At 50.2% G+C, this 24,837-nt stretch overlaps 7 protein-coding genes across 7 annotated transcripts; 3 read left to right on the forward strand and 4 right to left on the reverse strand.

Moving 5' to 3' along the window:
* Positions 1–871: 871 nt before the first annotated feature.
* VTN00DRAFT_8368 (uncharacterized protein) lies at positions 872–3,023 on the forward strand (the record flags this gene model as incomplete). Its single annotated transcript, XM_069435214.1, has 6 exons — positions 872–1,484; positions 1,544–1,605; positions 1,668–1,853; positions 1,915–2,311; positions 2,396–2,557; positions 2,626–3,023. The coding sequence occupies 6 exons, from the start codon at positions 872–874 to the stop codon at positions 3,021–3,023; spliced, it is 1,818 nt and encodes a 605-aa protein (XP_069286634.1).
* A 574-nt stretch (positions 3,024–3,597) lies between these two features.
* On the reverse strand, positions 3,598–4,755 carry VTN00DRAFT_8369 (uncharacterized protein; the record flags this gene model as incomplete). The annotated part of the gene is made up of 1 exon (XM_069435215.1): positions 3,598–4,755. The coding sequence occupies one exon, from the start codon at positions 4,753–4,755 to the stop codon at positions 3,598–3,600; it is 1,158 nt and encodes a 385-aa protein (XP_069286635.1).
* Positions 4,756–6,079: 1,324 nt separating this feature from the next.
* VTN00DRAFT_8370 (uncharacterized protein) lies at positions 6,080–7,237 on the reverse strand (the record flags this gene model as incomplete). Its single annotated transcript, XM_069435217.1, has 1 exon — positions 6,080–7,237. The coding sequence occupies one exon, from the start codon at positions 7,235–7,237 to the stop codon at positions 6,080–6,082; it is 1,158 nt and encodes a 385-aa protein (XP_069286636.1).
* A 1,335-nt stretch (positions 7,238–8,572) lies between these two features.
* VTN00DRAFT_8371 (uncharacterized protein) lies at positions 8,573–9,728 on the forward strand (the record flags this gene model as incomplete). The annotated part of the gene is made up of 2 exons (XM_069435218.1): positions 8,573–8,648; positions 8,701–9,728. 2 exons carry the CDS (start codon positions 8,573–8,575, stop codon positions 9,726–9,728), a joined length of 1,104 nt encoding a protein of 367 aa, XP_069286637.1.
* A 1,013-nt stretch (positions 9,729–10,741) lies between these two features.
* VTN00DRAFT_8372 (uncharacterized protein) lies at positions 10,742–12,401 on the forward strand (the record flags this gene model as incomplete). Its single annotated transcript, XM_069435219.1, has 2 exons — positions 10,742–10,844; positions 10,906–12,401. The coding sequence occupies 2 exons, from the start codon at positions 10,742–10,744 to the stop codon at positions 12,399–12,401; spliced, it is 1,599 nt and encodes a 532-aa protein (XP_069286638.1).
* A 2,176-nt stretch (positions 12,402–14,577) lies between these two features.
* Positions 14,578–15,452, reverse strand: VTN00DRAFT_8373 (uncharacterized protein; the record flags this gene model as incomplete). The annotated part of the gene is made up of 2 exons (XM_069435220.1): positions 14,578–15,320; positions 15,392–15,452. 2 exons carry the CDS (start codon positions 15,450–15,452, stop codon positions 14,578–14,580), a joined length of 804 nt encoding a protein of 267 aa, XP_069286639.1.
* A 1,205-nt stretch (positions 15,453–16,657) lies between these two features.
* VTN00DRAFT_8374 (uncharacterized protein) lies at positions 16,658–20,195 on the reverse strand (the record flags this gene model as incomplete). Its single annotated transcript, XM_069435221.1, has 5 exons — positions 16,658–17,488; positions 17,548–19,477; positions 19,531–19,625; positions 19,717–19,843; positions 19,906–20,195. The coding sequence occupies 5 exons, from the start codon at positions 20,193–20,195 to the stop codon at positions 16,658–16,660; spliced, it is 3,273 nt and encodes a 1,090-aa protein (XP_069286640.1).
* Positions 20,196–24,837: the final 4,642 nt, after the last annotated feature.

The raw sequence follows: 24,837 nt of genomic DNA on the forward strand, positions 1-24,837 counted from the left end.
AGTACGATGCTGAGGGTAGTATAAGAGAGCTATGGCTGGCCTTACTGTCTAATCGACATATTTTATCTCCACAATCGAACAGCAAGTGCCTTTGAAAAGCCTGGAGAACATGAGAAACTGTACGGTTCATTAGTCAGCGTGTTCCCTCAAGTCATTCTCTGTCCCCTTGTCTAGGGGAATATTGCTATGAGGGACTATCAGGCGACTGAACACCTATTCTCATAGAGCTCCCAAGACTTCAACTTCCAGCTATTCTTTCCCGGTTTCGGCACTTCTGCGCTCCAACGTTATGTTTGTTTTCACGGAATTTTCATCGACGCCCTGATGATTCGATCTGGTTTCCGTTTTCATTTATTTAGTCCTTCATATGCCCCTTTTCGCTTACTAATAACCTTGTCAATGTTGTTCCATGGATATTGTCCATTAGTCGTCGAGAATTCCCTGGTTATGAGAAACCTGTACCTTCTCGGCACCTCGTTTACATTCCAAACGCTGGCCCTCGACCTCAACCCCACATTCCTGTCGGTTGCAGCTCACATTCCTCGGAATGGACAAGGATACCACGCGATCAGAGCCAGTGGTACACTATGTTTCATCCTCTGTCCATTCTAGGACGTGTTTCTCTTCTGAGGACGGCGTAGCGCTGGTATTTTGATACAAAATGAGGGTAGTCGAGAATTTTAATGCCCCGGCTATTTTCATCACTTGACCTGCCAGGCCGTAATAGAATTAGATCTCAAAGACCTATCGAAGACGGCACTCTGGGCAAAATCTACTGCGATGCTTTTAAACTTCGGTCCAAGGATAAGGATGTCCCAGACATCTTTGACGCCGTTCCTCCTGAGATGACCAGCTCCAAGAGTCTGAGATGATGGCGCAGGCCAAAGCAGTCAAACGGGATGAGCTGGACCTCACGATTGAACCGTTCATCGCGGTGCCAGTCATGGTTCTCGCGGGGATCGTTCTCGTGCTCTCCACCGGCCATGCTCATGCGCAAATGGCACGACGCCGGCGGTTGCACGAGACGCTGAACAAGGACAATGATGCCCAGACCGTGTTCTCGAGGACCAACATCGTCGTTGCAAAGCTCAAACGGCATTTGACGTACGCGCCGCTGTTCAGCAAGAGGCATAGCCGAGAGTTCCGACCCCTGGGAAGGATACACGCGGGAACCATCCCGTCGCGGGTCGAGGCCATCGTCATATCCGCTTACATTATCCTGAATCTCATCTTCTGCGTTGCGACGGTGGACTGGTCCAGAGATATCCACTCCACGATGCCCAGGCTCAGATGGACGAGCGGCAACTTGGCTGCGTTGAATCTTCTCCCGCTGCTCTTGACCGCTGGCCGGAACAATCCTCTGATACCGCTACTCGGAATCTCATTCGATACGTTTAATCTCTGCCATCGTTGGCTTGGCCGGATTGTCGTCGCTGAAGGGCTTGTCCATACCTTTGCTGAGATGGCGGATGTAGTCCGATGGAGTAAGTCAGCTATGAAAAATTCTCGATGTAAGCAGGACAAGTACTGACGTAGAATTCAGGTACATGGCAAGCTTATGCAAATTTGCTCTGGCACGAGCCATTGTTTTTATTCGGTTTTATAGTAAGTCGCCAATGTCTCTGACCAAGCGCCCCAGTTTCTCACTCAGGACTATGTACCTCTAGGCTATTTGTGCATTTGTTGCGATATTCTTCCAGTCGATATCCCCGCTTCGTCACGCGTTTTACGAATTCTTCCTCCATTCACATGTTGCATTGGCCGTTGCCGCCGTCGTCGCTTTGTGGCATCATCTCCGCGGGCTCCAACCACAGTACGTGATTCTCGCTGGGATTATCATTTGGGGACTGGATGTAGGTACATAAACAGACCAAGTGCAATCTGAAGGAAGCTATCCTGACGAGAGGTTTCCAGAGACTCGTCCGACTATGTCTCCTGGTCTGGCGTAACTGCGGCTGGAGATGGACGACCGCAACGATCGAGCTCCTCCCCGGCGATGTGGCCCGGGTCGATGTTAGAATGTCTCGTCCATGGAAGTTCAAGGCGGGACAGTACATGTACATGTACATGCCTACGCTGGGTCTGTGGACCTCGCATCCGTTCTCAGCGGCCTGGAGCTCCGTCGCAAGGAGCGAGCATTCGGAGAAGAGTGACTCGAGAGAGTCGTTCAATCTCCTGTTAGGAGGGCGAGAGACGATGATCTCGTTCCTGATCCGGAGGCGGGACGGCTTCACGAGCAAGATGATCCAGGCTGCTGAGAAGCATCCTGATGGCGAAGTGCGTGTGATGGCTCTGGCTGAGGGGCCGTACGGTATGCAATTCTTTCTTCTCGTTCATATCTTAAGAATGAAGATGTATCACAAATATGAATTTTTCAGCCAACATGTATATCCAGGTACCATGCATTCGTTTGAATCGTACGGAACCGTTGTCCTTATTGCTGGTGGCATTGGGATCACCTACCCGATATCCCACATGCGGGAGCTCATCCACGGCTTTGCAAATCGCACAGTTGCCATGCGAAGACTGACCCTGATTTGGGTCATACGGAATCTAGGTACGTCACGGTTCCCGGCTCTGTCCATGTCATAAGTTATATCCGAGTTCTAATTAATCACTTCACAGGCCACCTATCCTGGATCCAGCCCTGGATGAGCTACATCCTCACCCATCCTGTCGTCAGAGCCACCACCCTCATGCACTACCAAAAACCGCCCCTTTCCCTCTCGATCCGCATCTACGTCACCGGCCAGGACCCCAACCATGCGGACGACAGCTTCCCCGCGCTGCCAGTCGACCAGGTCCCTTGGACCCACCTGGCGCCGCCCACGGTCCCCGTCGACATCGCCCGCGGCAAGCCATCGTTTACAGGGGTCCTGGAGAACGAGATGGAAGAACAGGTTGGGGCTATGGCGGTTAGTGTCTGTGGACCCGGTGCCATGGGCGATGATGTCAGGGAAACGGTTAGAGGTGTGCAGGGTAGGAAGAAAGTCGATTTGTTTGAGGAGACGTTTTCGTGGTAGTACTGTGAGGGTTTTCTCTTGCATTTGGGACTGGCTAAAAAACCCGCGTGGTTTGATTCGAGTTGAATAATTGAATATTCGTTCACCTGCCTCTCGATATTCTGTTATGCATTGTACTGTACCTATTGTTGCTCGTTCATCTGATGCGAGTTTTGATCAATAAGATCAAGTTTGCCGTATCTGAGATAGTTATACACATCCCTTAACCCCGGGGGATTACCTAAACCTAGGTCTTTATCAGCTGAACTCCGGCAGATAGAGATAGGTCAGGGGGTTGGTGCGGATCACGGAATATCATCAGTAATCCTGATATCATTAGAGATTGATTGCTCGAGCATCCTTCCTATGTTTATCCGACAACTTATCTTTTCTTCTCCGCCACCGTACCCTTGATAATATTATTCATAGATTTGCATGCGTAAAAACGAAGCTAATATCAATATAGAACGCCACCATTCCGCATAATTAGGTGCTAGTATGTAGCCAATCCAATCATGACGCGAGAGCTTAAACCTCACTTCCAACAAAAGGCCTGAGAAAGCCATCTATGTATTTGATCCCATCAATCAAACCACTAACCAAAATCCCTCGTCTTCTCCTCACACCACTCCCAAAACTCCTTCGCTCTACCCGTGCCCCCTTCCTCCTCTTCATCCCTCAACCCCGCCAGGATATCCTCCCTCGGACACGGATGCCACCGCCCCCACGGGATCACGTACCCTCCATGACCACTACCATCAGCAACAGCAGCGGCCGTCACCTCCCGCGCCAACCCCGCCCACAGCACCGTGTACGCACCAAACACCTGGTCGTAGATGAACGGCTTCAGCAGCCGACGCACGAACCTGGGACTGTGTCTCCAGATCTGGGTGTCCAGGATTCCAGGGTTCGTCGTGATGCTGATGATCCCGTTCTTGTTCTTCTTCTTCCCACCGCCGTACCGTCGACCGAACTCGGATGCGAGGAACCAGTTCCCCGCCTTGGAGATCGCGTACCGTGTTTCCTTTTTCAGTCGTGGAGTTGATGACGACGATGGAGGTGGTGAGTATAAATCCAGCTGTGAAGCGGTGGGAATGCCCCCCTCCGGAGCGGCCAGGTCGACCATGATGGACGAGGACCAGATGATCCGGACGGGACAAGGAGAATCACCTTCTCCTCCTCCTTCTTCGTTTTCTTCTGCGGCCTCTGGGGCGGCGGCTGCTGCTAGTACCGCTGCAAGCAACAATGGCATCAACAACTTCGTGAACAGGAACGGTCCGAGGCAATTCGTCGCGAGATGCAGCTCGTGACCCTGGACGGAGACGCTCCCTTCGGGGACCATGGAGACGCCCGCATTGTTCCAGAGGACGTCGATCTTGGTCTCTTTCCGACGGAGGGTCTCCGCGGCGGGTTTGACCGTGCGGAGGTCCGAGAGGTCGAGGTGGAGATATTCGAGTTCCCCGGGACCAGAATCCTTCTCATCATCTTCATCATCATCACGGGTGATTCCATGACCAGAAATGCTGCAGGGCGACGACGAGAGAATACTCTCAATAGCGACCTTCGCCTTTCCCTTGTCCCTCGCAGCGATGTACACTTTCCCGCCCTTCCGGTACAGGATCCGGGCGAGCTCGAATCCGATGCCCGACGTGGCGCCCGTCACGGCGAAGACTTTGCCCCGTTGGCTGGGGAGGTTTTTCTCCGTGAGTAGGGGCGGGGAAGGGGGGAAGAGTTGCGTCCAGCAGGTGCCCATGGAAGTTTATTGTATTGTTGTATTGGATCGAGATCTTCGTCTCATGGGTAGGTAGATGAAGATTTTGATATGGATATGGATATGGGTAGGTAAGTATATATATATCAGCAGATCATTTCATATGTATAGGATCCTTTTTTTAGATATACAAGATGGATGGGATGCAATGTGATGTCGCATAAAATCACATAAATCACATATGTACCACACATGGTATGCAATGCAATGTATGTAGGGGTAGGAGGTACCAATGCACATTATAGATAAAATATTAGATGTTTATAACATAAAAATAAACATAAGACAGACATGCATCTTTTTTAAAACGCGGTCGAAGGGATGAATGCATGCATGGAATTAAAAGAGACAGAAATATATCAGCCGCAAACAGAGCAACGCCAACATCACAAATGAAATGACAGGACAAGAAACAGGCAGAGAAACGGTAGCAAGCAAGCAAGCATGCAAACAAGCAAGAATGAAAAAGTAAAAAGTACATAACTAACTGGAATCTGAACAAATGAACGAATGAATCGATTGGCAGCCCCAGCTGCAACGAAAACGAAACGAAACGAAACGAAACAAGGCTACTCCGCTCGTCCGGCCCGGTCCAGTCCAGTCCTTTCTGCTTGCTTCCTCATGTTGGATTGGATTGGACTGGACTGGCGTCCTACTGAGGTCGGGGTCGATCAACAACCTCCCTATCCGGCTACATTTCCGACTTTGCATCTGGCATCTGCAGCTAGCGATGCAACTCGCCATATTGGGTACTGTGCGGGAAAAAGTCCACGTTTTAACCCCGTAGACTGCCGTTCTTGTTTTCGCAGGTGAGTTAATGCCACCATGAGCTTGCGGGGCGAGAATGACTAATGGAGATGCTGGTTCGCACTCACTGCTTCAGCTGCAGTAGACCGGTTTCGTATCCTCGCCTGCTAGGTCGCAGCTGCAGTGGGATTTTTATATCCAGATTTTGTCTTTGGGGTGGTGCGGTTTGTTCGGGTCTTTTGAGTACCCTCTCTTGCTCTACGCCGAGTGCAGAACCACTCTAATTCCATTTATTCTTAATGGCAAGGAGAGTCAAGTTTTGAGATCAAACATCGCTGTTCATGGCAAATCTGATATCTAAGGACATGCTAAACATAAATCTAGAACAAATCATCAGGTAAAGGAAAACATAGAACACATAGAACAATCAGCTCTTAAGTACAAATCAACAGGATATCAAATGCAAACTCAGCCCTCCACATTTACCTCCTCTCTACGCTCCTGAGGATGCCTTGCCAGCACCGCCGCATCTTCCCCTACGACTGTTCTGACCATCAACTCAGTTCCATTCAACGTGTGTCTTGTAACGCTTCTCTGGCAGGAGTTCTGTAGGCGACCTCGCCTGGTTGCCGCCCCTGACTGGTCCGGGGCCCTTCATCGTCCGGTGCTCGAGGTCGAAGCAGTCATGGTCGTGGGTAGCGTCGCACAAAGGCCACCATTTCCCGGTTTCCATATCGCAGAAGACCTTTTCCACCGTGGAAACGAAATCCGGACCGAGGGAAGAGGGATGCTCGCACACCTCCTTGGCGCTGTGTACTGGCTTGTGGCTGATGACCAAGTGGTCTGGTCTGTTGTTCTTGAGGCCCTTGACGTTCGATGGGAGCGCGGGTGGGGTCAGGTCTCTGGCATGTCTCCTCTTCGTGTCATGGATGTGCATGTTGGTGCCGTCCGGATATGCGCGAGTCTTCCTGTCGATGCCTTGGTTGGGCTTCTTGAGAGCTCCGCCCGACGATGGATCATTAGTACCATGGTTTTTACCGTCGCTGGATCTCTCATACTCCAATGGAGGGTGGAAGAAAGGAATCAGCGAGTCAGGGACGATTGGCTCGGGTTGGAAAGTCATTCTCGCTGAGTTCTGGCAGAGCCTTCGCTGGTCTTCACTGTATTGCTTGACCAGATCGGGATCTCCTGAGAAATCGCGAATGTGCAGGCTGAGACCTTTCGCTATGATCCCGTTGGTATGATCAGAATCGAGCCAGACACATCTGGGCGCATTGTTGGAAGACCCGATTGTGAAATCGCTGTGATACCACTGGGCGCCGCAGGTGTATCCCATATCTCCTGTCCAGGTCCACTGCGCTGAATCACCCGAAGCTATGATCGCAGAGAGACAAATGGCATCGGTTTCCTGCATGACAACGGAGATGTACTCGGGCTGGGCTTGTTTACCGCCGTTCTGATCGTTGTTGATAACGATTGTCTTTGTATTCGAATCATCGATATGGCCGTTTTCATCTCCCTTGTACTGGCCGATGCGGTTGCCATTTCTATCCCAAACCGCGACGTGTGGAACGCTTCCGCCAGCATTAGGACCATGTCCGACCACAAGGCCGATAGTCGTTTGCTTGTCTGGGTCTGCTGGTTTGCCCTTGAGTATCTCACCCAGCTGCCAGAAGGTGCCGACGAGAATGCCGGTGTTGATGATAGCGTTGGCCATTGTCTGAAAATGTCGACTGGTTTGACGGTTTGGCGGCAGTAGGACTGCGAAGGTTGCTGTTGTACTTTAATCTCGAGGATGATTGTAAAGGTGAGGAAGAGTAGGAGTCGCTCGATTGAGATCTTGATGGGTAATAGAGAAACTGATTCAAATGCGCTTGAGATTGTGCTTGTAGTTGTCTTCATGGCCAGAGGTTCTCGCCCTTTATATAGCCCTCCGTCACTAACCCGGCACATCATCTTCAAATTCAAATAGAGTGCAGAAAGCATCTCAACCGCAATGTTTCCATAATCGTACAACGGCTATGATGCGTTGAGGCGAGAGAAATTTCGCCCCCATAGAAATGCTGTGCAGTGGTTTTGGTTGGTTTCCAAGTTGGTTGTGGCTTAGTTGATAAGATCTTCTACAGCCCCAATGGGGGCCGGCGTCTAAGCATCTACTACTGCAGCTCATTCAGCCCGTCTACACTATCTGGGGCCAGCCGTTGATACGCAGGGGCCAGAGGAAGTGTTTATTGTTAATTTAGCATACAGGCGAGGGAACGGCTCAAACTTCTCCCGTCTTCGCGATCAGCCTTAGGTGTCGTTGACCGTCTTGGCCCCCATTATCGATAACCGAGTGAACCCATCTAGACCGCGATCTGCACTGACCCCGGCGTCAACATCTGAAGAGATTTCCTTAGCATCATTGCTACGCCTCATATTCCTATACAAAAAAGGCTTTTGATCGAGAACCCCCATGTTTGAGCACGCGCTCTGCCCCCACGCGCTTTCCTCTACGTGTCCCATTGACAGCGAGAAAAAAGTATTTTCGGCATGTTGGTCACAAATGACCGCTATTTCGAGTTCGAGCGGCTTGGGGGCGAGACGCTTTGAAGGGGCTATCACGACATGAAGTTGAAGCGTGGTTCTGCTGAGGAAGAGGACCCCAACTTCATCACGGAGGCTATGAACCCATGATAGGGGCATTGCTAGCTGGTGAGCGCTGAATTCAATGGCATTCTTCCAGAAATAGTCACAGAAGCAACGGTGGCATCCAACATACGGATCAGGATTTTGATTTTTGGGGGCTGATTAGATTCCGCAGGTGCCTGACGTTTCTATTTCGAGGGGACATATCGCCTGTCGATGAAGTTATTTAATGTGTCTGTCGTTCCGCTCCCAATGCCTTCTGTTCTGCATCAAGCAAAGCATTTCCTTCAATCCTCAAGCTCAACTCCAAGCCTTCTGAAGTACTTGTCTTCACAAAGACTAAGAAACTCGGTACCTATCGTGACCTCTTCAAACGAAACAGACAGGACTAGTCCTGAGATATCAGCATCTTCCTGCCTTCATCATGCGATTCACCGCAGCGCAAGTTCTCCTCCTGGGCGCCTTGATAGGCGTGCCTTTCCAGGCATCTGCCAGACCATGTACCAACCCCTTCTACCAAATCACATAGTTGCTGTTCTGACCTTTTACCAGGCCCGGATGGAAAATGCGTGAAACGCGACCTCCTTCCGAGAATTGAAATTCCCGGTATTCCGCTGCCCAAGCCAATTGCACCGATCCCAAAGCCAATCGACCCCGGGCTTCCCAATGTTCCCGGGCGTATGCCTGAGATACCTCCAGAGCCGGCTCCTGCTCCCAAGCCAGCTCCCAAGCCAGCACCCGAACCGAAACCGGCTCCTGCGCCAAAGCCTGCGGATCCAAAGCCTGCCGGACCAGCCTGCAAGAGAGCTGGTGGTCCCTGTCCAGAGCCCGGGGATGCGGAATACACATTCTCAGGTAGAAACTACCCAGAGAAGGGTCGAGAGCTACAAGCGGCTCTAAAGGACGGTGGAGGTAGAAAAGTAAAGGACTGGGGGAACTTAGTTGACAACACGAAGTTTAAAATGCAGATCACCGAAAAGACAGCACCCCAGCTGTCCAACGAAGTCAGATCCTTCTTGAACGGACATGGTCTCAAAATGGGCCATTTTATGAATCCCGATAGGTCTTGGACAAGATACGAGATCTTCGGTAAGGCGGATAAATCGCAGCCAAGCGTGGTTGACGTGTATATCTCAACTGATCAGAAGGCCATGCTTCATATGCGTCGGTTCCGAGACAATGATAAACTGTGGGACATTCCGAAAGAGGAGAGGCCGCACATGTCCGAGTTCATCTTTCAGCTCTGGAGGAAAGCCATGGAAGGCAAGGGGAACGTCGGGGACCTTAAAAAGATCGTCAGCATGGATATCGACAACACAGCGACCCAAGAAATCATCAAAAAGGCCAAGGAAGACATTGTCGGCAAGGGTCCCGAGGCCGACGAAACCACTGCCTTCACCGTCAAGCCTCAGAACGAACCTGCGTTCAGCGCGCTTTCGGCATCAAGCAGCGGAGTCTCCAACTATAATATGCTCATCGACCACATTGGCCCCTCGGAGTTCAATCACCTGAAGCCTATTCAGGCTGACGTGTCGACGGCGGAACAGAAGCCAGCGATGATATGGACTTTCGGCCATTGAAACCCCCCCCCCCCGGGGCCCGATGAACCTGCTTCTATACGAACTCAACATGGCCATGCATCCTTACAAGGGCTAGCCTGGTGCTCATGTTCGTGGACTTTTCTTTTTTCTGGTTGTTAGGTTTTCTCTCAGTTCATGCCGGCACGTCTCTCGCTTTAGCCTGTTTATATAGCCTCGAATCTATTTTCATTCCCTAGACAAAAAAAAAGTCTCATTTAACAATAGAAATCTAAGAATAAGAATAGAAATAAAACGACTGTCTAGAGCCTCTGCAGATTTGTATCGAGATTTTGAAAATTGCAACTCGCGTGTTGTTGCCCTGCAGAAAAGGAAAAACGTGTCAAAAAATGATTCTCAGTATAATAAGAACCTTCCTTATGCAGTGCTTGGAACACCATCAACTGCTGTCCCATGTGCTACAGACTTTTGCCAAAGATTGAATGTCGCAAGCCTCTTAGATCGATCTTCTGATGGGTTTGTTCTACTGAGCTGACATCTATCAACATAATAGTTTGAACTATCAGGTAAATGAGCAACTATAGTTATATATATTTAAACGGCAAGGATGTATTGCGTAGATGGGTAGTTTGTATCACCTGCCATTTTAGTTATTCTAGGTCAAACTCTCCAGGCCTTATTGAGAAGGTTCTGACTCTATAATAGAGTTCCTACTCTCTGGTTGAGAGAATCTGTATTGTCTGTCGTGTGTTTAAACCCCGGCAACTCGTTGGGGGCGGAGGTCGATCTTCGGAGGCTGCGCCATGCACCGCCAACCCCTCACAACACCAACATCCCTCGACGCGCGAGATCAGCCAGCTTAGTCGCTTTCGCGCGGCGCCAAAGGCATGCTGTTTCTTGAAATAGCCCTCGGACTTATGCCTTTTGAACCGGCCAGGGATGCATGAGACCGGCTGGCCGGTAAACCTCTGCCGGGTGCAAAAGTGGCATATTTAAAGCCCGCGCACATCGTTGCCAGCGGACCCTTTACAGCGCGTTCCACGATCACATCGACAATGTCTCTCCATCTTCTTCCTCTGGAACTTTTCCACAAGATTTTAGATATCGCTGTCGTTGACTTGGGCGTTCGTCACGCTACCAAACTTCGACTCGTCAACAGTGAGTGTGCTCGGATGCCATCTTCCACACACCCCCATACGTTCACGTCTCACATCGTTAGGGTTTTTTGATCGCGAGACCCTCCGCGCCTACGCGAGGACCAAACTTCTCAAGGATTTCCGGAAGGCCGAGCCGGGCTTGCTTCCGCGAATCTGCAGTAGCTACTGTGCGGCCTTTTTGACAAGGTACCTGCTAGAACGGCCCCATACGGAGAATACGCCAACGAACGGCAACTTTTCGGCGCTGATCAACTATATTGTTGACGAGCTGGTCAAAGATGACGACGAGGGCGAACGGGAGCAATTGCGGTATCAATACATGAAGACGCTCTGCACCAGGGCCTGCAGCTATGCCGGCCGTAGATGCGGCATCCTCGATAACATCTTCCCTAAAACACCGCGTCCGGTGTCTAGCGTTGATAGCCGCTACCACGTCCTTGTGGCTGCAATCTACACAGGAAAGTCTTCCGTTGCTCGCTGTATGCTTGAAGACGAGCAGATGGATGTTAAAGAGGTCAAGAGCGACCTTTTCGGTACTCCTTTGCATGCGGCAGTGGACATGGGACATCGTGACCTAGTCCGTGTGCTCCTACAGCGCGGTGACGATGTTAACTTGAAGGAAAGGCCTTACGGAAGCGATACACCGCTGTATGTAGCGGTTCGGAATCGTGATGAGGAGATGGTTCGTCTCTTGCTCGAGCCGCACTACGGGCTCACTACTTCTGGCCCAGACTTTGAAGAAGCCATTGTCAGATCTCTGTGCCATAATCAACCTGGTGCGGCGCAGCTGCTGTTGGGACGCCTCACGGGTAAGCTGTCCGAATGTCGGAGCGTCCTCACTAATGGGCTGCGCGCAGCCTGCCGACACGGAATGGTCGAGATTGTCCAGCTGCTGCTCGATCATGGAGGCGACGTTAATGAGTGCCTCAGCTGCAGCCGCGATATCTACGAACCTACCCCCATCGAATACGCTGCATACGCCGGACAGGACGAAGTCTTGCGTCTGCTACTCGCCAGAGGTGCAGACCCACGTGGCTATGCAGGTGGAAGCTATTCCATGCGTGCAGTTGCATGGGGCGGCCATGTCAGTGCGGCACGCATACTCCTGGACGCTGGCTTACAGCTAAAGCCTAGCTCCTGGCCCACCGTGCTCGAGATAACCGCTCTTTGCACAGGGTCTGCTGGAGTGGCGCAACTGATCCTCGATCGCGGCCTTGTCGATTTCACCAAGCTCCACGAGGATCCTCACGAGGCCGAGCACTGTATGGTCAATGTTGTGCTGGCTGCTTGCCAGCAAGGGAATGTCGGTGTTATCCAAGCTCTGGCTCGGCATGGTGTCAGTCTGGATGATGCGGCCTTATACGCACGACACAACTATCCTCCTCCGATCGTCGCGGCAATGGCTTTTCGGCATCATCTCCTTGTGCGAGCGCTGCGGGAGCTTGGGGCCCCAGAGGTAGACCCGCTCGACACCATCTTAGCTGAGGACTTTATAAACGGAAAGTTTCCGTGCGACCCGCCCCCTCCTCCAGAGCGTCCTATCTCGTGGTGGGTGTAACCGAGATAAAAGGCACCCTCTGATTTGCACTATTCAATTTGGATAAAGGGAAGAGAGGGCGTGTTAGGGGCATGCATTATCACCATGAGTCCTGACCACCAGACCCAGAGATCCCCGTTTCGGTGTTGAACACAGTTTGTTCAAATTTGCATGTTCAAGTGTGAAAGACCCCCAACAAACCACCGCATGCTTCATCACTCTATTTCTCTAAACAACTAGAAAAAATCTACATGCGCAATTTTCATCATGTTTTTATCATGTTAACGTATAGGATGCATTTTGGAGGTTGCCGGGCTTAGACCTAGCTGGCCCGGGCAGCTTGCCTATATCAACCTCCTAGAGGTCAGCTTGCCTCCTGCTTCCTACAACCCACACACAATCGATCCACCTATCTTACCCCTACTACTGAGAATACATGCTATCTATATCTGGTACCAATGGCTGCAACCAGATGTGTAGACACTTTTCTGTGGCCAAGCAGTTTACCCTATAAGATGTTATGAATGGAAACACTGCATAAGCCACATCCTCTTGAGACCTCTGGTGGAAGTTGCTAAGTTGCCAAAAGAAACTAAAGCTAGCATCCTCTCAACGGAGACAACGGCCTCCGTGCAGACGGCTCAGATAGTCTTGAATAAGATCCATCATGGACTCGAAGAGAGGACTAGAAGAAACCTCGTCACCGAAATGTCTCTTATCATGCCTCTCTTTCTCCTATCTAGAAGAAAGGCCATATCAATCATATCCAACAGAGCTGCCTGTCTGCCTCCTAACTCTTCTTGCTCTAGATTAGATTAGATCTTCCTGTTAAATTTCCCCTCTTGAGCCGGTCAGAAATCAGTTTAATCAAAGTAAGCTTCATATTGTGTAGATACCTAGTTTTTTTCTTTCTTCCCTCAATAAGCTTCTAGTTACCCAATAAGTAAGTAATACACCATGTTTGCACTCCCCCTGCTCGCTGCACCCTTTCAGACTAGGGAGGTATGAAGCAGGTATTATATTATCCTCGCCGGAGTGAGTAGGTACTGCGCTGGAACCTCCTCCCCTCGCCTCCAATCCCTACACTTGTACAGTCTGCTTTTTTTTGCTGAAACACATAGCAGTATCACTGCTATGGTAGAGTATGTACTGTACATCTATTGTCTATTAAGCATTATTTATCCAGGAAGGTCCTAATCATTACTTAGAGTATGAAAGCTTATTCCGCCCGTTTTTTTTCCCCCTGGTGAAAGTGAAGAGGATCGATAAACCAACAGAAACAAAGTAGAAAGGGGATCATATCATAGTAATTGGTAATAATAGCTTGAATGAAGTTAATAAATAGAAACTAGATAAATTGATTGATTCTATGTCTCTTTTCTTCTTCCATTCTATTCCATCCGTTTTTTTCCCCCTGGTTTTGTTTTCTCTGAATTAGACTTATCTCTTGTCTATTCCTTGTCTAGTCTGGCTTAAATTTGATCTTGTTTTTGTGGTATGATATAGCTTTTTTTGTGGCTTTCTTTGCTGGTCTCTGTAAGTGAGCAAAAGAGGCTGCTTGAATTAATTAATCGTAGAGTAGAGTTGCATTCCAGTAATCTGTCTAGTCTGGTCGACCACATCATATGCTATCTGTCTGTCTGTTTACTACTGTACATGGTACAGTACATAACTCAAAAAGAAAAACATTTGACTGGTTGACCCTCTCAAGTCAGTTAGATAGATAAATCCTGAAATCATAGAAATTAAAAGCAAAAAAATAAGATACAAGCCTGCAATAGCTATAGAGAGGAAGACGCTTTTATCTACAGTAAGATTTGCACGGAAAAGGTGTGAAAGAAGGATGAGATGGAGAGAAAATGTAGATTGATGTGATGAATTCCATCACCAAGGCTGTGTGCGCAGGGATATCTCGAGCTTTCTGCTGTGCTGTTAGTATCTAGTATTTATTATATCTGTTTAGATATTTCAGGACTGATTGATTCCCTTTCTCCTGTACTTTGAGTGTGTTGTTTGTCTCTAGATTGAAGATTCAAATCTATGTTATGTTATCCAGCATGATGTGAGAAACTCATGAAATGGGCAAGTAAGTAGCCAAACAAATGAGACGGACTCCCTCCCTCCCTGCCTCCCTCTCTCGAGTCTCGGTGATTCCGTGACTATACGACATAACCCAAGCATAAACAAAAAAGAAAAACTATCCTAATCGATCCTTTCCAGACTTCCCCGCCACAAGAGCCCACCGGACCAAATCCGCAATAGTCCTACTGACCGTGTCCCCGCGCGGGATCTCATGCCCCCCGCCGTGGTTGTAGACCTTGCGCGTCCGGGGATCGCAGAAGCTGCTCAGCTGCACGCCCGCGAAGTACCGTGGATCCTTGGAGCCGTAGATATGGACCGTCGGGATCTTGATCTGCAGCGGGCCAGAGACCTCGCGGGACGCATCCTCGACCGAGTAACCGCTGGCGCCGTCGACGTCCGTCCACCGCTTGGAGCCCTGGGCCAGGATCGCGGGCGCGGAGGCCTTGTCGGACAGGGCCTTGCGGGACGCGGCGTCGCGGTCCCACGCCTCCTGCGAGACCGTGAAGCCCAGGCTCTCCGCGACGGTGAGCGGCGCTCCGCCGCAGATGAAGATGGCGGCCTTGAAGGGCGGCGGACTGCTGCTCGGGTCGCTCTGGGCCTGGTGGTGCAGCAGCGCCGTGGCCGCGAGGGCGCAGCCCTGGGAGAAGGTCATGACGGCATCGTACGGGCCGGAGCGGGAGACGAGGTCGGCGAGCCAGTCGCGCGCGGCGTGGATCTCGTCGAGCGAGTCGCCGTTCCAGAAGGCGTAGAACGGCGGCGGGTAGAAGAGGTCGATGCCGGGCGCGGGCAACGAGGCGTGGGGACCGTCGACAAACTCGAACTCGATGCCCTGGCCCTGGAGCAGACCGCGGAAAGATGCTGTTGGCGTAACCCACTGGTCAGTGGAACAAACGGACCGTTTGTATTTTTCAAGGGTGCGATCATCTTACCGGTCTGCGACTTGAAGATGGCACCGCTGGTGCCTTTGCCGTGGAGGCACAGGACCCTCATAGTTAAGATCGCGGGGCAGTCTTGTATTTCTAGCGCGTGGAGTAGTATGCAGGACAGCACCGGTAGGACTAACGTCCAGTGAGTTAGATAGACAGTCTAGATGCGAGAATCCAGACAGATAGCCAGTGTTATAGAGGGGTCTCTGGGAGAGAGAGCCAGGCTGTAAGATATCGATGCTGCACGAGCCCGACGCGCTGCCGTTCTTTTGGGTCGCACGCCGCGGTCAGCCTCAGTATGCCACAGGTCGCCTTAATTGGTTGGCTTCAGCATCAGCGCTGCTCCACCATGCATTATGCACCATGCCTGAGAAACGGCTAGAACTGGGAAGAGTCGATGGATGGAGCGCTCAGGGCGGAGGGATGTGATATATCGCGTGGAGTCGGCCGTGATTCTGTTCTCGGTGTTTTGTTTCCGTCTTCGAACGGTGACTTCCGGGTCAGCATGTCCTAGCTGAAGTAATCTGTGCGTGCCTACATCCACGCACCGAGAGATCGAACGTGAATTCGAATATATTCATCACAATACTCCATAGAATAAAGGACAAAGCGCTTTGGACACAGCAGAACACTTGAGGGGCGCATCGGGGGGTACGTGCATTCTGATTGGCTGAGATATACATACACCGCAGCCAGCTTCGTCGTCGACACTACATGTGTATGTGCTGAACATGTCTGGTGGAGGATTCAAGCCATCTGATCGCTACTAAGACTACTATAATGAGCAAAGTGCATACTCCAGCTGATCCTGGCATTTATATTCCTACTCGACCATAGCTAGATCAGCTACCCGGTACATCAACCCCTTCGACACAACTCCACATCCTACTCCCCGAACCTACAAGACTACGTACATAAATACCAACAAAGAAAGCCAGCGCAAGAAAGCCAGCGCAAGAAAGCATGCCGGCTTAGGTAAGAAGCGCATTTGTATGTAACTAACAGAAAAATCGTCAACAGATGTGCAGGGATAGGGGGATTAAAGACAGGCAACATAAAATGTGATACGATCGGGAATGACTTGAGTGAAAGATGTCGACACCGGATGCGAGGTCAACCTTGGAAATGAGAAGAATGGATGTGTCCGCTTGTTGAAGCAGCGGAAGAGTGGAAAAGGAAATGTGTACCTATGTACATGCACAGCGGTGCTGAACACCTCGATTCATTGTACTAGTTGTCATCCATCCTAGCTCATGACTCGCGACCTTTTTACTTCGCCTCCACACTCTCGTTTACACTCAGAGACAACGGGGTTGCCGGCCACAGTCCCGCGCGCATTTCGGCATCTTGCATTGACAAGACCTTGTTCTGTCCGCTCGCGATTCCGAAGGCGCGCTTGATGGCTTTCCAGATCTCGACCAGCACAAGATACACCACCACGCAGCCGAAGACGATTCCCCACTCCCAGCCGATGCCGTGGTGCTTAAAGACGGCCCGGTTGATCACAGGAAGATAGATGACGGGGAAGGCGATGATGAAACCTGCGACAACTGCCCAGAACAGGAACCGGTTCCGCCAAAGGGTGGGGAAGATGGAGAGCTTGCCCGGATAACGCATCGGGTCGAGGTTGAATAGAGAGCGCGAGAAGTGTTTAACCTCCCATGCGGTCACGAGCAGGAGGAAAGTCAACGTAGCATAAGTTGTGGCGCGTGCGCGGAAAACCACATCGCAGGTATCGTTCCAACCCTGGTTACAATCGATACCTAAATCAGGTGTCCCTGAGCCAGCGCCGTAGACAACAGAAACGAAAGCCACGAGACAGAGAGATCCCATGAAGGTGCCATAGATCATCTTGTCTATGATAAGCTCCCGGGTGAAAACACCCACACGTAGGTCGTGTGGAGGTCGGTACATAATGTCTGGCTGGGATTCCTCAAGTCCAAGACCGAGTGCCAGAAATGACGAGGTGATCAGGTTGACCCACAGGATCTCGAGTGGTGAGAGCGGAAAGACTGAATTTCCGTCACGGTCCTGGAACGCAAGAGCGGTCAAAAGCAATATCACTTGGGAGATGTTCGAGATCAGGAGATGCATGAGGAACTGGAGATATTGGTCAGTATCGAGAGTAGATGCTGTGGTTTATGGGGATACAAGTATGCCTTTTGGATGTTGTCAAACAATCTCCTTCCCTCCTCTACAGCCCTTACGATAGACGAGAAGTCGTCGTCCGTCAGGACCAAATCAGCCGCATCCTTGGCGACATCGCTGCCGTTCTTGCCCATCGCGATACCTACATCAGCACGCTTGAGGGCCGGTGAGTCGTTGACACCATCTCCAGTCATGACGCAGAATGCGTTTCTCCTGTGCATTGCTTCCACCATTCGAACCTTGGTCGTTGGACTGCATCGCGCGATAACGAGAGGCAACGCCTCAATCTCGTCAATTTCAGCGTCGGTTAACTTGTCAAAATCTGCAGCAGCCATGACAACCCTACTAGCTTGTGCACTGGGAATGGCTGTGCCGATAATGCCAACTTCATATGCAATGGCTGTTGCAGTTCGGATATGGTCACCTGTGAGCATGTGGACCGTGATGCCCGCCATCTGACATTTCCTGACTGCTTCAGCCGTTTCAACGCGAGGGGGGTCGTACAATCCAACGAGGCCAACAAACTCAAGGCCTGATTCTGCTATGCTTCGTTTGGACAGCTGGCTCTCATCATCGACCAGGGTTCTCTTGTGCGCAATGCAAAGAACTCGAAGCCCTTCACCAGCCATTCTGTCAGCCCTTGCTTGGATCTCGTTCTTCTCTGATTCATGGACTGAGAGAATTGGTATCAACGCCTCAGTAGCTCCTTTGGTGTACACCTCGTTTATATTTTCATCCCGGTTCTTGTAGATGACCGTCATCCTCTTGATGGCCGAATCGAATGGATACTCTGTCAAGAGTTCAAGGTTGCCCTCCTGAAGCATTGCAGACTTCCCCCAGCCAAAACGCATGGCCAAAACCTGAAGTGCAATTTCTGTTGGCTCTCCAACGGCCGTCCAGTTATCAGGTGCACCTTCTGATTGTCCTTTCGCGACGGAGGCTTTTTCATCGCCATTGTATACCGTTGACATGTTGCACAAAGCAATAGCACTCAGAAAGGTACTCAATAAACTGCTACTCCCGATCTTTTCAGAACCGATATCGACACCATCCATTCTAATCGAACCGCTCGTAGGGTTAAACGGATTAGTAGTATCATGAATGGTCAGAGAACCGGCTTTGGGAATCCAAGCTTTTCGTGCAATCATCTTCCCTTGAGTAAGGGTACCTGTCTTGTCAGAGCAGATGTTGGTCACTCCGCCCACTGCTTCCAGCGATTGGAGCTTCCTAACAATAACATTTCCTCTTGCCATGGCCTTGGTACCCACGGCGACAGTGATGGTAAGGACCGCTATGAGCGACTCCGGAATAACAGCAACAGCAACACATATTCCGTAGATTAGCACCTCACCATGGAGATCCCATTTATTGGCGGAAAATACTATGATCGCCAGAAGCACCGCTAGAGCGAACAGAAGAAGGGCAAACTTGCTAAGTTTGACTTGCAACGGGGTTCCGATCAAGCCGAGAATGTTCATAGTGGTTATCTTGACTTTATTCCACACACGAATAATGAGTTTTGAGCTCTTTTGCTCAGTTCCCTCGCGTAGAAGGCGTGCAATCTTCCCGACCTCGGTCATCATGCCTACGGAAACTACGATTCCGGTAGCTCGACCCTGGGTCATCGTGCTTGCGGAGTACACCATATTCGTGCGGTCACCGATCGGGATCTCACGAGCGGTGAATGTGGTCTGTGGTGTCTTTGACACAGGTAGTGACTCACCCGTAAGCAGTGCCTCGTCTGTTGAGGCGTTCATGCCATTGAACAATCTCAAGTCCGCAGGCACGACGTCGCCCACCGCCAGCTGGACGATGTCCCCAACGACGAGAGTTTCTGCTTTAACAGAGTGGATTCGACCATCACGGATGACTTTACACACTGGGGCTGAGAGAGCCTGCAGTGAGAGGATGGTCTGCTCTGCTCGGTAATCTTGGACAAATCTGCCAACCGATCAGAAACATGGTCAAGGAAGATACTGGCGCATTTCACCTACCCAACGACAATGTTCAGGAGGATGACGGCGGTGATCACCCCTCCCTCGATGTAGTCGTCAATTCCGAATGACAGAGCCATGGTGATGAGAAGTACCTAGAAAAGCAGGACATTAACATCGTCCTGCATCCAAGGGGCCACATGAACCTGCGGTGGGGGATGGGTAATTGATGGGCTTAGATCGTACTAAAGTCAGGCTGTTCGAGACTTGCCTCAGCAATATTTTCCACATGGATACCCCCTCTGCACCCTTAACCTTGTTAGGGCCATCTCGGCGAAGACGAGATGCCGCTTCGGCACTAGAGAGTCCATTTCTTGGGATGAGGTGTCAAAGAGCGTGCTGCAGAATGAAACAAAGTTAGGAAGCAAAACGTACTGTAAATCGACTCCCAGTAACGCGGAGAGGTCCGTGGCGGAGATAGTATGGGCATATTTACACTGCTCCTCCCGGCTCAGGAGCGTTGCCTCTGATGGAGCTTGGTGGCAGCTTGCACAGTGACGTAGTTCTCGACCGTCTAGATCTGCGGAGACCTTCTCTGACTCCACAGAATGTTTCGAGTCACCTTGTGAGTGATCTATGGCTGATCCCGGATGTCCTTCATGGGTAGAACATAAAGGAGGCTCAGTCGATTCCTCGACATCGGGTGGGGAAGTCTCTATGCCCATTCAATTGGAGCTTTGTGACAAACGAGAGATAGGGTGCGATATGTGCCGACTGTGTGGGTTGAAGAATGAGAGATGTCGAGCTCGAAATTGCAGAGCAGACCGATCGAGGCGCGTGAGCATTCACGGCGAGGGGGGGTGATTGCCAGATATAGGACATCCCCCTCTGGGGTTAGCCATCGCCGGTGAGGGGTTCCCCCATCGTCCCCGACAAATCATCTGGAGAATGGCGACTCGATAGCAGCTCTGCTATCTCGACTGGAGCCATGCAGGCTGACGGTGTGTGGCCGCGGATGCTTGGAAGGTCGATCGGACGCCACTGGATTGGCGAGCCGAGACGTCTGGGGAGGCCCTGCGAAGGCGACGACTTGTCGCTGTCATGTCAGCCTATCTCCAGTCTCCCGACCGTCCTCCGCCGGCAACCGTGGCATTCTGGCGTGTCCAAGGTCTTTGGATGCCTCCTGGTCCAGTCGTCTACGTCTCTCGGAGCAGACATGTCGATGTCGTCTCTTCCAAAATGCCTAGCGTGGCTATATTCTTGGGGCCAAGACGACAGTTGCTTGTCCAAGACGGCCGAGAGATTGGCAGTCTCGGCTTGCCCTTTTGCAGCCCTGCGATCGGGAGCTCGCGTTCCATCTCTCCTATTGCACAATCGTGTCGCGTGCGTCGCTCTCCAATGACCAGGTATGTATGCAGTATGCGTGTTCTGGTCGAGAGTGCAAGACGGTTGGGATGCCCATGTGGCCGGGACCAACAGCGTGCTTCACCCGTCGCGCTAACAGTCTAGTAACCAGTCTATCGTCTGCATGTTGCCAGGTTCTCTTCTTCGCCTATTCCATCGTCCTGTCCCTGGGTATCATTGGTCCTCTTGTGACAAGGCAAGAAAGATAGCTCCGCGGGTGGTCTTCAGCTACATCCCCGATGTCTCGTTTTCCAGCTCTCATGCCCCAAGGACACGTCGACTTTCTGCTATGTGCAGTGGGATTTGCCACGCCCTTAATCCAGATGCACGCCTCGGAAGATACCAACCTTTTAGCTTTCCTGCGCGATGAGGTCATCCCCCGTTGTTTACTAGTGAATATCATTCCAGAAGATACTATATGCAAATGTGGAGACAGGCACTTTTGACGTCGCATCTTCAAGAAGGAAATTGAGAGACGATCAGAGTCAATTGCAGTGAGCGTCCGGGTCTGCATACGTTGATGAACAGAGGTAGCACAAGAGTATGCCCTTGCAGTTGGATTAAGAGCCTCAGCACGGGCGCAGCGTGTACGTCATCCCTTGTGGTATCTACTAATTGCTCCAAGGTCCAGGTTCTAAGACAGTACCATACATACTCTACTGGCGTGAATTTTCCCGTTCCAACTCTGCGACCCTCTATGCCTTCTGCCTTTTTCAGGAACTGGACAAAATTCTTGTGGAGGCGAAAAAGGCTAAAAGCTTCAAAAAGGCCCACACAGCTCTTGTAGGTACGGAACTGCCATTATTCCAGCATTAGACCCAATACTATATCTACCAATTGTAGCAGTCTGGCCCAGCAAATAAACGAACTTCGTTGCTTCCTTGACCAAATCCAGGACCTTATTCACGAGCGGTGTGAATTCCCAGGAAATGAAATAAAACTTGGAAATAGTATACAAAGGACAAATCTGGAATGAAAAGCAAAAGTGAATAGCCTCGAAAGACCAATGAATTGTAGAATTGAATCTTCGATCTCTTCACTAGCGCTGGGGCAAGTGAATAATGTAAAAAAGCCCCATCAATACTGTGATTGTTTCATCTAGCAGCTCACTATTAGTCTCATCGAAGGCAGCTAATAGACACCAAGACCTTTGGACGTCGTTTTATATCGGCTTTCGCAGGATGTAATGAATGTTGGAATCCCTGCACCTATACACTACGATCTATACACAAGTATCCATATACGGTACCTGAGTTCCGTTTACACTCTTTGTGACTAAGCTGCCACTGCTTCACTCCCCCGAATAACTACTTCTCAATGCATTTGGCGTTTCTATAAATGATTATATAATCGTCTAAGGAATGGTACTGGTTTCCCTTTCTGCATAATTGTCATATTTTTCTTCTTTGTTATAATAGTATCAGATCTTGCTTTTCAATATACGGGGAGGGTCCCCGTTATTCATTCTGTTCCGCTTCTATGACGCGACTTGTAGTCGCCCCACCAACACGGAGCCCTGATGAATGAGATGCCTTGGCATTGGGTGCCATTACATTCCTGGTCGAAGATTGTTAGATATCGTCCATGGTAGGGACAACAAAGATGCTTTAATGTTCCATACTCCGCAGATGTTCCATCCATTGGGACATCCCCTCCTTTGTTCAGGAGTACCAGGTGGTGCAGCTGCAACAATTTGCAGAGCTAGCCAGAAGAGCAGCAACGAGGTTCAGGAATTGCATTATGGCGCTTGGTAATCGAAGAATAAAGAACCCTGCTGAGATTTGTATTGGATGGTTGGTGGTTAAAGGATAAAAAAGGCTTGAGAAATCGGTATAGACTAAACCTGGATAGATAGATTCTGGACTTGCAAGATTGCTCTGGCTCAACATGAGGATTCTCCCAGTTTATATAGACGAGAGGAAGGCTGTGCGTTACATTCAAAGTACGGCTCATTGATTCAATGCTGGTTGCCTTATTCTGCAACTAAACAAATGTAACCTTCTGGAAACAAGTATAGAAGTCTTCTTCCAGTCGAGTTTCTGATAGATAGGTAGCTGCATGCAACAACACTCAGCTCTTGTGGATAAGAGGTCAGTAACCTACAAAAGTGTGCCGAGATGGAGTGGCAGTGAAGTGCTCTTCGCAGCATAATGCATATATCCTCTCAGTGTCGGGTATGGTTTATGAAGTCACCTTGCTTCTGCCAAGTGCACAACAAGATGTGTTGGGCTTCAAGAAGACTGCTCCCAATGACAAAAGCTGAACGATTCTCTCACAACCTGTTACACACCATCTGCTGCATCCTACGTTACAGTCACAGGTCTTCTCTCGCATTTATATCATTTTTCTCCAAAGAGCTGTTTCTGCCATTTACTCTTGCTCTACCTTCAGGAAATCGGCCAGGCGGGGCGGCGAGGTTTTGATTCCAAGCTGTTAAAAAAATCACATTACTGGTGCTTAGAGCTTGTATACTCTAGATCTACTACTTCCCTATGTAGTTGCTTTGCGACAGCTGGTGCATGATAAATTATTCCCCGCATAACTAAGCTTGCCCTCCACCGCCCGTCTCTGCAGGGGCTTAGTCAAGGTGCTCCTCTAACTAGGTGCCTGTGCCTAGTACTCTCGGCGAGACTTTCAACTGCCACTTAGATATTTTAAGTGTGTTGGGCCCCCACGTACTTGGCCCCCGAGTCTGAACTGTCTTGCCAGCCCCCCTCCCCGCGGTGACCATCTAGATATATCGGTGGACCCTGTATTATCTGCTTGCTATTGGGATTTCCTTCTAAACTCACATTCGCTTACCCCGCACCTGAGCCGTACATGTACTTCACCTAATTGATTGCCTGGGCTGAGCTCGATTTTCTGAAATCAAATATGCAGAAGTAGTCCAGGGCTTGGCGTTGGAATCAAATCCCTGTGTCAGTTGCTCTCAACCTCTGTTGGGCCCCAGAATATCAGCAAGGCTGGCCATCCATGATAGATGAATCCTGTACGATCAAGACGTCTCGTCTGAGGAAGCTTAGTAAAATGTTTCTGGGGCAAAAAGACTCTCGTTCGGATTGTGGCCGAGGGGAGATACAGCAGATGCATGGGACAAACTGGGGATAGAATATGCGGCGGGAGTCATATTTCCTCTTCATTACTACAGAAGAGGAATTAATTCAACCAGTCTATTATCTCTATAATCCCCCTTGAGTGCTGATAGCTGACAAAAGTTGGACCGCACATATCCAAACTCCATACCAATATACGGACAAAGTGTACACCTCTCTTGCCTGACGCTGCAGAGCGGAGTTCTAGTTTCCATGCTCCTTTCACAGCCGATGCTTTCTATTGTCAAGGATCAGGTCTTTGGTGGGAGAAGTAGGAAAGGTAGAACTGATGAAAGTTGCGGGAAACAAGGTGGATAAATATAAAATTGCGAGCGCCACGCGATTTGCTAAATTTTTGATGAACCAGGCCCTTTGCAGCACAATCACCTAGAATTCCCGACTGTAGGATATAGAAGAGTATTATAGCATTTAGAAATCTAATCTTCTCCATCACTGAAGTTCTGTTCCTAGATAGTGCACTGACATCAATTTCGACCATCTTAGGACTTAGCAGGGTAGGTATTTGGGCGTCAGATATCCCTCAAGAAGTCTCCGCAGGTGTATCGGAATGGTTGGAATAATTTTTTGGCAACTACATGGTTCATTAGACGGACAAAAATTAAGATTAGATAAACATAAATAGAGAAAGAAAAGGGTTGTATTCAACTGCATCATCTAGGCTTCTCCGCGCGAAAGATTCCGCCGCCCGGCGTTCCTTGACACCTGCCCAAGGGAGCCAGCCAATCAAGGCGCGCCCCGCAGAGCTATCCTCACAGCCCAAAAATTCAGAAAACCAGGCACATCGTCCTTGACAGATACTTTGGGAACGAGCGTTCAATACCCGGAATTAACGATCATTGTCGCACCTGCA

Source organism: Thermoascus crustaceus (genome assembly GCF_041956765.1).
Source record: "Thermoascus crustaceus strain CBS 181.67 unplaced genomic scaffold VTN00scaffold_5, whole genome shotgun sequence".
Taxonomy (NCBI): Eukaryota; Fungi; Ascomycota; class Eurotiomycetes; order Eurotiales; family Thermoascaceae; genus Thermoascus; species Thermoascus crustaceus.